Here is a 12266-nt window from a genome sequence, read left to right as displayed (position 1 = left end):
GTGTACGCCTTGTTACTAAGATTTGATTTTATGGCTAATATTTTTGCAAGATCTTAACATTTACCAGATCTTGTAAGCAATTTTATTTAATTGTTTGTGCAAATAATTCTTCTACACCCCCTTCCTATAATCCTCCACTCACATGGTTTCCTACAAACCTGAAAGTTAAAATTGATCTGTAAATTAACCACAGGACTGAAAAACAGGTATTATCCATATACGCACACATCTTCCACCAAATTTTTTTTACTTTGATACGAGGAAATTGTAATAATAATCAAAAGCTGATTTATTTACTGAGCATTTCATGAACACACTATTGTGTACAGCAGCCTACTGTGAGATTATTCTGTTTCCTTTTTTTTATTCAGGTCTAGCATATTCCCCCAGGCTAAATTTATGCTGTTCCCATCTTTGCTAAGAGAATTTTCAGAAATTTGATGATATTCCTTTGCCATATCACACCAACTCCTCTGAGAACAAATACAGATTTCCTTAAGCACATAAAATGAGTAAGATTTCAACTATTTCCATAAATTTCCTAGGTTACTCATGGGAATGGGGCCTAGGGGCAATAGGCATTTTGGCTGTTTGGAAGGTAATTTGTATACTTGTTCTCTCTGAAGGATGCTTCCTTACTTTGATACTAATATTTGGTATTATATGACCTATTAAATTGATTTTTAAGGCTTCAGGCAAAAAGAAAGCAAAGTTTTTTTCTCTAGATGTCTCCTTTCTCAACTTGGCTGCATTTTGCAAAAATGAGCCTTTAGTTCTAATATTTTACATATTTGAGTTGTACTGTGGTGGAGGCTACATGGAAAGTTTGAACATGTTATCCTAGTGTATGGAGTGGTATTGAAACACTGAATGCTCCAATGTATGTTTTCTTCCAAAGAAATAAGCTCATTCTATGATTTGGAAGTGACTTTGCCTAAATTCAATCAGAAACAGCTACAGAAATCTACGCAGTTATCTCAGTAGGTGTAGGCACTAAGGTATCTGTCTTTTAATTCAACATCTTTGATGATATTAATCTCTTGTTATCTTGCCTGATTTTTAACTCACTAAAAAATAAATAAATGAATGAATAATCTGTAGTCTCAATAAAGGTAGAGCTTATGGGCAACAGCGTTTCCATACTGTTGTAGAGGTGAAAAGACAAGAGTGCTCTCTATGGCTAGAACATGCACAGCTACCCTTTAATCCAGATCAAAGCCTGGGGGTAAAATTTGGCCCTCTGTTTTCCAAATATCCACAATTTTGCACCAATTTTGCACTAATGGCCCTTATATTTAGCTTAAAGAATTGTGCTACTTCTGTTTCTATTCTTGTATCCATGAGGTAACCAATAGTAAGAGGGCATATTCATTTTTCTACCTTCAAAGTATCAAGTTAGCAGCAAACCTGCAAGATTTCAACAAACTCAGACTTTTTAAGCTAATAATCTGCAAAATGACATCATACAAAAAACTTTTTGATGGCTATACTAAGACAAAAGATAATTTATTTTATCAACTAAATTTCTGAAGTTAATACATACCCAAACCTTCCGATTCAAATAGACACGTTTCATCCACCCCTAAATCTCGGCACCAGGATAAGAAATTTGCTGTATTGTCTCGGGCAAAAAAGGAGCCCGAGGGTGCACTGGCTTTGCATGGGATCTTCTTCAATGGTAGATTCTGAAAAATAAAGAAATTCGTTCTAGGAGAAATCTGTCAAAGTTAGGACAATGATGTTTTAAAAACATGTTTTCAACAAAATGCTTTGGAATGACCTCATGCCAATAAGTAGGTTTGCAAAGAACCCTAGAAAGGAAATATAATGCTATTCAATTAACCTGGCAGTAAGGGACTGAAAATCTGTTTCTGCAAGCATATATCCTTTTCTTTTTAGTACCTAGGAGTAAAGATAGTTAAGTACTTTTCTTGGCTCAGGCTGCTGCTTCTCTTTCTCTTCTACAATTTTTATGGCCTTCCCTTTCATCTAAGCATTCTATCAGTATTTTTCACAAAGTACTTATAAATGTATTTCTCATTGGTGAAAGAGGAATGGGAGAAATACGAATATATTATATGAATATGATATACATATAACATATATACACCTGCATTCTTAGAGGTATAAACACATACTGTAAAAATTACACAAGAATTATAAAGTCAAAAGAGAGCAGCGGAATTATTTAACATCACAAGTCTCAGCCATCAATACCAAGAAAGGAAAATGTTAAAAAATAATGTAATGATAACATTTGCTGGTTATGGTGGCTCATGCCTGTAATCCCAGCACTTTGGGAGGCCGAGGCAGGAGGATTGGAGTCCAGGAGTTTGTGACTAACCTGGGCAACATAATGATATCCTATCTCTACAAATAAAAATAAAAATTAGCCAGGTATTGTGTGCATCTATGGTCCCAGCTACTTGGGGAGCTGAGGCAGGAGGATTGCCTGAGCCCAGGAAGTTGAGGCTGCAGTAGGTGTATCATGTAGTACATGGTGTATCATGCAGTAGGTGTAACCTTTATCATGCCACCGCACTCCAACTCAGGTGACAGAGTGAGATGTTTTATCAAAAATATAACATTCTACAGACTTTTTTCCGGACTATTTTCTTTTAAACCACAGGATATAGTGATAGCATATAATACAAACATAATTCTGGTCTGAACTCTGCTATCTGACCTTGAAATGCATGGTTTACATTCTGCATCATTTCTATTCTGGGATAAGAACGTGCTTAAGATAAGGGTGGGGGTGAACCTGGATAGACTTTTCTGTTAACCATCTCGTAAAATTTTAAGCAGGAAATCTCCCTTGGAACCATACCAAGTGTTATCTTTTTTCTTTAATGGAACATAAATTATGTCCATGACATTCCATGAAGCTGAAGAATGTAATTCTTTGTGATGTGAAAGAATGAGCATGCCGGCGACAGAGCGAGACTCCGTCTCACAAAAAAACCAAAAAAAACCAAAAAAAACCAATGAGCACGCCTTCGGGTGAGCTAGGCTACATAGGACTTTGCCTCAACAAGCAAAAAAATCAAGGGAGAAGCACTTTGTGATTAAAATTTATAAAATCGTTCTTATATTCACAGTGAACCCTTAAATACAACCAAAATATTGTTGATTGTTGAACTCATTTACAAGGATGGTTATAAAAAAATAAAATAATGGCTTAGGTGGATTGGTGAAGCCTGCCAACATGCAACTCTTACTGGAGTTCTTACTAGAGTTCCAGGGATTTTGTGGTAATACATAGTAACTTAAAACATTCAGTTACCACATCACTCAAAATGGGTGTCTGTCTAATCTCAAAGATCCATCTCTTTGCTGCAACTCGAATTTGATTTAGGATAGATACAATCAAAGTTTCTGCATAAATACACAGATATATACTTTAGGCACTGTAGCTATATAAACCATATATAGGGTTACCTATATAGCAATATTTCCTTAAATGATTTTGTCCAGATATCAAGTAATGGTTTTCAAAAGAATGCTTTCCTAGATGAGTTATAAAAACAATCAGAAATAGTGTAGTATAATGTTTCCCTTGTAAGGTATTAATAAACATTAATTAGTATGTATTAAAATTAAAATATAAATTCCTTAAATCTAGCAATTCACTTCTAAGAATATATTCTACACATAAAATAGCATTCATGATTAAAATATATGTACAAGTATATTTGTTGCAACACTGATTGAATAGCAAAAAACAAAAATACATCAAGAGAGCTGGTGGAATGACATATAATATGTAAATACAACGAAACTCTATACAATCATAAAAAAATACAACATATTTACACGTATTGAACGAGAAATATGTTCAGAATATACTCTTAAGGAGAAACAAATTTGCAAACAGATATTTGTTCTATGATGTATCATTTTATGATGTATGTACATGCATACACATTAGTGTGTGTATACACATGCAACATAGATGGCCATAAATAAAGTTAAATTGCATGTAAATATGTTGTGATACATATATAAATATTTACATGATTATAGAATGTAAATTTAGAAATAATTCAAGAAGGACATGAGTAAATTGATAGTAATTGCCTTTGAGGAAGGGAATCGATTGATGTATCAAGGAACATTTACTTATTTTATATAATTCCAAAACAAGTAATAGGATTTTCAGTGACTTTTATATTTTAACAATACTACCAAATTTTAAAAAAATCAAAGTAGTAGGCAAGTTATCTCAGCCAAAACATATTATAAAAATAATCTGCTGAATAAAATCTCCAAGAGATGATGGTAAAGCTTTTTTATGACATGAATAAGGCAAAAACTATGTTTAGGAAAAGAACAAGATTAAATCCAAACAATGAGCCACTTTAAGATCTACCACCTATATCCCTGGTGGGCAGAAAAAAGCTACATGTGAAACCTCTTCAAATCAATATACGAGTTTGCATGTAAAAACTATAATCTAGGAACTATAAAATAATTCACATAGCTACAGGCTTGCTAAATGACATGAGGTACATGACCTATGTGTCAAAAAGGAACAAAATATCCATTTTGTACTGAAGAAGCAAGAGATTGATTTGACACTTAATCCACCAAGGGGTACATTTTGAAAGAATATGCACAAGTGATAAGCCCTCAAATATCATTCAGCCCACTCTTGAAGAATTTACAAGGACGGCCACTGAGCATATAAATGAAAACAGCATTTATTTTCCCTTTACAAAGTCATGTGCCTATCATATGCCAGAATCTCAGAATTTACTTAAAATTCAATGCAATCATATTGGAAGACAGGAAAGTCATTTTAAAATAAATAAAATGAAAGCTGGCTATTGATACTCCAAAACTTGGGAATTCCCAGTGTAGAAGAATTTAGCAGTAACGCTGATGTAACTACTTGGCATTTAAGTAGTTTATGGGGTATTTGCTTCTGTGGAAGAGCTGTTAAATTGAGTGTTCCCATGCCAGCTGAAGACTTGGAAATAGTAAACAGTGTGAGTAGAAGCTTCCAATTTTCTTCCAGATAAAACATTTTATTTGAGGAATTTTTAAAGTCACACTCATTAGTCCTATCAAGTCCATCACATATAACTAGAAATAAGGATCCCTGCTCATCAGGAATTTAAAAGAGAACATTCAATAGCTCACCTGATATGTTTGCCATATTAGTTTTCCATTAACTGCTCAATTCTCCAAAGAACTACAACATTTAAATTATATGTTATCTTTGTTTACTCATGAAAGCTTTTTTAGACAATATTATGTCCTCAAAAACTAACTGATGAATGAATGAATGAATTGTCAGACTGCCTCTCAAATCAGATCATATTTGACTTGAGAACAGGATCAAATACTCTGTATTAGAATTTTTACATCCCCAAGGGACATGTTCCCAGGGCCTTCAAAATTTACTAAGTTAATGGCATAACTATGCATAAAATGCCTTCCAGAAATTCAGGAAAGCATAACTGAAAAATTTAATACCTTCAAACCTTTTCTGAAAGTTACTGAATATGAATAATGAATAAAAAACAGTCAAGCTGAACCTAAATTGGACAGAAATTTAGGCTTACTCACTCACTAGCAAGAGTCATGCTATATTGTACAACAGTGTCCATAGTGTAGGATTCAATATTTTGTGTTAGCAAAATGAGAAGTTACTACCAATAAGCTATTGGGATTTTGTGCAAGCAGTCAATAGGATAAATAGTAATATTTCTTTTATCTCTCAGCAAGATTAATCCAACATACATACTTATAGCTTCTAAAATACTTACAGATTGGTTGATTGACCTATAAGAGAACAGTTATGCATTCCAAAAGTGCCCTTCCAATTCCCGTCAGGAAACAACCCAAGATTGGTGGCAATAAACAGAAAAAAAATAATTTTTCTTCTGAAGGCTGTTATTACTAATTCAATCCACTGCCTTTCAGATTGGTTTCCAGGTAGGGCTCTGGAGTCCAATTACCTGAGTTCAAATTCAGCTATATTTCCCTTCATTCTATGATTAGGAAATGTACTTAAAATCTGTATTTCAGTGTCCTCTACTATATAATGTTCATAAAACAAGATGTACACCCCATTGGCTATGTATATGGGGGTGCAAATTAATTAAAGTGTATCAGTAAGTGTTCAAAAAAGGTCATCAATGCAAGTAAAAACATACTGAATATCTGCTTTCTTTCTATCATATTTTCTTGCCAACATTGCATTATTTCCATTATGGGTACACGAATTCAGAAATAGACTGCCAAATAACTCACTTCTTCCTATCTTTACCCTAAATTTGAACCTTAGCTTCTGAATAGTTTTCTAATATAACTTTCTACATTGATAAAAATGTCCTATATCTGTGCTAACCAATATGGTAGCCATTAGCCACATGTGGCTATTGAATAGTTGAACTTTAAAGCATTTATTTCATTTATCAACTTAAATTTAAATAGCCACATGTGGATAGTGGCTATCATATTAGACAGCACATTCATAGTGGGGAAAGTGAAGCTATAATTTGGAGTTTTATAAAGTTTGGTGTTTGACTACCTGACTAGCTTCCCTCCTAAATCATCTCCATGTCTCTCAACTCCCATCAAATCCAGTAGTTACCCTGGGTGTAGTTCCTAAGACATACAAACATGCAAGTCATTTTCAAATATTGTACATATATGCTGCAGTATGTCCTAGTTATGGTGTTATGAAGCGCATTCATAACTAATTCTATTTATAGTGTTGTAATAATCTGCATCTGGAGAGCCGGATCTTATTTAGCATTATACTGCCACACTGCCAAATGTGGTGCTTTACACACAGGAGGTACTGACTTACTGTTTTCTGAAAGTTGTGGTGGGGTTGGGGAGGAGGGTACTTATGTTGTAAGTGCCTTCAGTGCTCTAGGTACACAACATTCACTTTCATATGGATTGTGCTATTTAATTCTCAAAAAAACACCACCAAATGAATTGGGTAGCTAAGAGAAGCCTCATTTTCCAGATGAAGAAACTGAGCTTATGCACAGTTCAAACCAAATTATTTGGTCTCTTGTGCTCCTACACTTTCAACTGTTCCATGATAGCCCACCAATGCCTTGAAGGTAATATATTTCACATTTGATTTATTTCCCAAATGTTTGTCCAGGCAGCATTAAAATAAAGAATCATATATTCTCTTTCACCTATTCAAGTCAAGAGAAAAAAAGACTGAGAGAATGGTATCTTTAGTTCCCTTGCATTGTGCGAACTGAAAATTTAATACTGGTAGTTTAAATAATTCATTCTTCACAAAAGTTTGAGTCATACTACTCCCCTTGATTACATCAAGTAGACATTTGAGATATAAAACAGAAGAGATACATAAATGAAGACATGAGGCTTGCCAAGAGCTAATATTTTTTCTTTTCCAAAGGGTATATAGAGTGTACCGTTCAAATAGGCAGGCAATAAAGTCACTCTTTCCATGATGGAATTAATGTTTCCGCCTGTATCCCCTTGCTACTTTTAGTTTCACTGTATATTTAATAGAAAAATAATCTCTTTCAATAAAATTATTTCCTTGAACATTCATAGTATCAAGGTATCTAACTATAACAACCAAGTGGCTTGAAAATGATGAAAATATAGTCTTTAAGATAAAAATTATAGAAATGTTTAAAAAGGGAAAAAAACCTTTGTGGTACCCTAACCCTCTCCTGGTGACTCTGCAGTAAGACCCTGTGCCTCAAGCAGTGAGCTATGATTCAGGACAGTTGAACACACTAAACTTGAATCCAAAATTGACCCTTTCTCCTTTCTCCCTCTCCAAGATAAATTCCACTTTATATAGAACAGATCTTAGATCAAAATTTTAGTGCAATATTCATGCTGTAATGCCATAAGAATATTCACATACACAAAAAGGAAATATAAAACAAGCTTCTCAGAGCAGAGTTTTAGTACACCTTCCTTCCTCTAAAATCATGAAATTAATCACTTAACTAACAAAGTTGGCAAATAAGTACAGCATTTTGAATTATCTGAAATCATCTCTGGTGTAATATAAACTAATGTTTGAAATGAAGGTCAAACCTAGTCCTCGAACCTCAGGCTTACAAGATGGACAATAAAAGTTACTATGTAAATAAGTTGAAAACATATCTACTAAAAATCTGCCCATGGACACTTATAGCAGTTCTATTCGTTGGAAACAACCAAGATGTCCTTTAGTAGATGAATAATAAAGAAGCGATGGTAAAGTCAGACAATGGATTATTCAGTGCTAAAAATAAAGAGCTATCAAATCATGAAAACACAAAGTGGAAGTTTACATGCATATTACTAAGTGAAAGAAGCCCATCTAAAAAAAATACTACAGACTGTATGATTCCAACTACATGACAATCTGGAAAAGGCAAACCATGAAGTCAGTAAAAAGATCAGGGGTTAGCAGGGAGGGACAGATGAAAAGGTAGAGCATACAGAATTGTTAGGTCAGAGAAACTATTCTGTATGATATTATATTGGTGGATACATGGCATCTGTAAAAACCCAGACTGTTTAACACTAAGAGTGAACCTAAAATCTATGGACTTTGGGCGACAATGTGTTAATGTAGGTTCAATGACTGTTAACAAATATACCACTCTGGTGTACTTTCCACTCAATTTTGCTGTGAACTGAAAGCTTCTCTAATAGGTGAAATCTAAAAATGTTGAACTCATAAAGTCAGGGACTAGAACGGTGATTGCCAGGGGTAGGAGAAAGGGGTTGAGGGCTTGGGAGATGTTAGTCAAGGGTACAGTTTCAGTCAGCCAGCATGAGTAAGTGCTGGAGATCTATTGTACAACCTGGTGACTATTATTAATAACAACACATCACATAATAATTGTTAAGAGAGAAGATTTTAAACGTTCTCGTCACAAAAAAATAAGTGGAGTGATGAATATTTTAATTACCTTGATTTAATCATTTCATAATGTATGCATATATGAAAACACCACAAATACACCATAAATATATGTAATTTTTGTTACACGTTAATTATACCTTAACAAAGCTTTAAAATAATGTCTACAAAAAGGTTACTATGTCATTGATAGTTTGAGAAGCTTCACAAAGGAGAAAGTATAGGAAGTTTGACAACAAATGCATTCCTTCCATTTTTATATACTGTATGCCTAATTTATATATATATCCACATGGGAATCATCCTCAACTATGAAAAGCTTCTGTTCTCCCAACGAATCGTTTGCACATGAACACACTGAGATTAATTTCTTAAAACCTCCAAAAATCTAGTTCTACACTTTAAAATTAAGTCAATTGGTGAGCCTATCTAAAAATTTTAAATAGAAATCTCAGTGTTCTTAATGAGGAGTAATAGAAAGATTTTAATATTATTATTATTATTTCAATAGTTTTGGGCAAACAGGTGGTGTTTCATTACATGGCTAAGTTCTTTAGGTATAATTTCTGAGATTTTGGTGCACCCATCACTTGAGCAGTGTACAATGCACCCATTGTGCAGTCTTTTATCCCTCAACACCCTCCCACCCTTCCCCCAAAGTCCCCATTGTCCATTATATTATTCTTATGCCTTTTCATCTTCATAGCTTAGCTCCCACCTATAACTGAGAACACACAATGTTTGGTTTTCCATTCCTGAGTTACTTCACTTAGAATAATGGTCTCGAACTCTATTCAGGTTGCTGTGAATGCCATTATTTCATTCCATTTTATGACTGAGTAGTATTCCATGATATATATATATACACACACACATACACATACACACACACCATATATATATATATATGACACATTTTCTTTATCTACTTATTAGTTGATGGACATTTAGGCTGGTTCCATATTTTCGCAATTGCAAATTGTGCTGCTATAAACATGCATGTGTAAGGGTCTTTTTCATATAATGACTTACAAGAACCTACTATGTATATCAGCAGAGGTCTGTCTAAACAATGGTGTGTCTAGATCAGCTGAGAGTCAAGTCTATAAACATTTGTGATTTTTAAAAGTATGGATCTTAACAGCTTACAACTGAAATATTTTTTAAGGACTAGGTCAAAGAAAATTCAAGGTTACCTCTAAAGCACCTCCTTACTCATTTGTTTATGTTTCCTTGAGCAGAAATGAAAGGTGTGGCATGACAGGGAGCCAACAAGGCTCATAACCCTCAGGTACTCGTGAAGGTAGAATGCACATGTGTGTAAGAAACAATGATGTTTCCCCAATCCTACTCTTCCGTGGCCTTTCCACTTGCAAAACAAAGCACGGCTATCCATCTATGTCCTAAGGTAGGAAACTCCAGACCAATCTCCCTTACCCATTCTATACAATTTATCACCAAGCTCTGCCAAGTCCACCTGGTCTCAATATATCTCAAAACCATCTACTTCTTTCCCATTCCACTGCCACTACCCTAGGATAAGTGGTCATTATCTGTCACCTGAGCTGGGCAACAGCCTCCTGACTTGGGTGGTTATTTCCGCCTTCACTTCTCCTTTCCAATCCATTCTCTACACTGCTAATGTTGTCATTTTAAAGGAGTCTATCATGCTTCTGTTTAAAATGTTAATACTTCAATGGCATATTGTTATACTTAAGATAAATGCCAGCATCCAACAAGACTTAGCTTTGGTCTCATCTCTTGATTCTCTTGAGTTATGTGCTAGTCTCCAGACATACTTGCTTTCCTTTACTTCCTCAAAGTCATCATGCACCTTTATATCTGAAGGCTTTCACGTGTGCAATTTACTGTATTTGGCACACTCTATATTCCCTCTCTGCCTTGCTTATTCCCATTCTGCTTCAGAATAATCTAAAATATCCTTTGTACATGACTAATTTAGGTCTTCCTCTTAAAGCTGGTCATGTATGTACACTTTCTTGTATTTGGACCCAGCAGTTGAAATTCACTGTTTGCATACTTTTTAATTACCAGCTTAATGTTATTATCCCTTGCTAATCCACAAAGGCACGAAGCATGTGAGCATCCAATATTTTGCCTTGTATATTTTAGGTGTTCAATATACATGTGTTGAATAATCAATTGAATGTTTTCATTGTAATGTATGTTATGGTTAAACAAAAGTGGAGAACCACTGGTGGGTATCACTTATTTAGCACTTGCCATTGATATCTATATTATTATATGTTCATATTTTATGTACCTAACTAGACTGCAAGTTCTTGGGGAGGACCCAGTAATGCTTTAGTCTTCTTTTATTTATCAGATCTTGTACACAGTTAGCATTCAATAAATGTTTAGCAGTTGAAAAGTCTGGAAAAGCATTCTTGAAAGGCACTTTATATAGGTTGGTCAGGGAAGGCCTCAGATAAAACATGACATTTGAGCAGGGACATGAAGAGAGTGAGAAGCAAGTCATACACACCCCTGGGAAAATCATACTCTAAGAAGCTAGGAGAACAATTGTGAAGGCCCTGTGGTGGATGGGACCTACCCGTGAGGTTCAAAGAATTGCAAGGGATCCGGTGTGTGCAACAAAGTCGGATAAGGGAAAAGTTATAATAAATGAGATCAGAAAGGTCACCAAGGAACAGTGCATATAGAGCCTTGTAGGCTATCATATAGATTTTGGCTTTTCTCCAAGAAAGTTGAGGTGCCATTTGAAAAAATTTGAGCTAAGAAGTGGCATAATCTACCTTGACTTTTAAATTATTTGATGATTTAATACATGTAAAAAGCTTACTCTGAATGACACGAAGTAAATACTTAGCAAATGTTTGCTTTATTATCATATCACATGGCATTAATTAAGTCTGTGGAAAAAAAGGATCATATATCTACTTTTCAATCTTTGAACAATTTTAAATGTAGCAAATATAGCAACATAGAACAACATATGGTTTGGTTCCACACATATATATGTGCATACACATTCATTAGATAAGTAAAGATTAATCTCTCCTGTGTTAATCTTCCCACTGCATTTTGTTTATTCTGTAAAAATCCATTTATTCTGAGTTTTGTTTGTTTATTAGAATATTCCTTACAACAAAAAAGGGTTCTTTTCTGGGAGAATCATGAATTTGAGATGAGCAAAATATATATATATACGTATATATATGTATATACGTATATATATATGTTTATTTTCACTAGCTTCTAATTGAAGTTTAATATCCCTTCAATTATAAATGTAGACAAAAATACCACAGTAGCTTTCTCATTGGTAAAAATTGTAGAAGCTTTTATTTCATATTACAATTGTTCCTGATATCTGGAAACACTGGGTTTACTCCCTTCTCTACTTTAT

General features: G+C 34.2%; 1 protein-coding gene across 2 annotated transcripts in view; it reads right to left on the bottom strand.

Annotated features, from left to right (window-relative positions):
• Positions 1 to 12266, bottom strand: part of GAS2 (growth arrest specific 2) — a 134833-nt gene that overhangs the window by 87528 nt on the left and 35039 nt on the right. For both annotated transcript variants that reach the window (XR_004033648.1, XM_003254329.4), the window contains exon 4: positions 1544 to 1685. Coding sequence is in view for 1 of the 2 variants with exons in the window: in XM_003254329.4 (XP_003254377.1) it covers positions 1544 to 1685 (142 nt within the window). In the remaining variant the exon portion in view is untranslated. The remainder of the gene's footprint in view (positions 1 to 1543; positions 1686 to 12266) is intronic.

Source organism: Nomascus leucogenys, chromosome 15 (assembly GCF_006542625.1).
Source record: "Nomascus leucogenys isolate Asia chromosome 15, Asia_NLE_v1, whole genome shotgun sequence".
Classification (NCBI taxonomy): domain Eukaryota; kingdom Metazoa; phylum Chordata; class Mammalia; order Primates; family Hylobatidae; genus Nomascus; species Nomascus leucogenys.
This window is presented reverse-complemented; position numbering and strand designations above follow the sequence as displayed.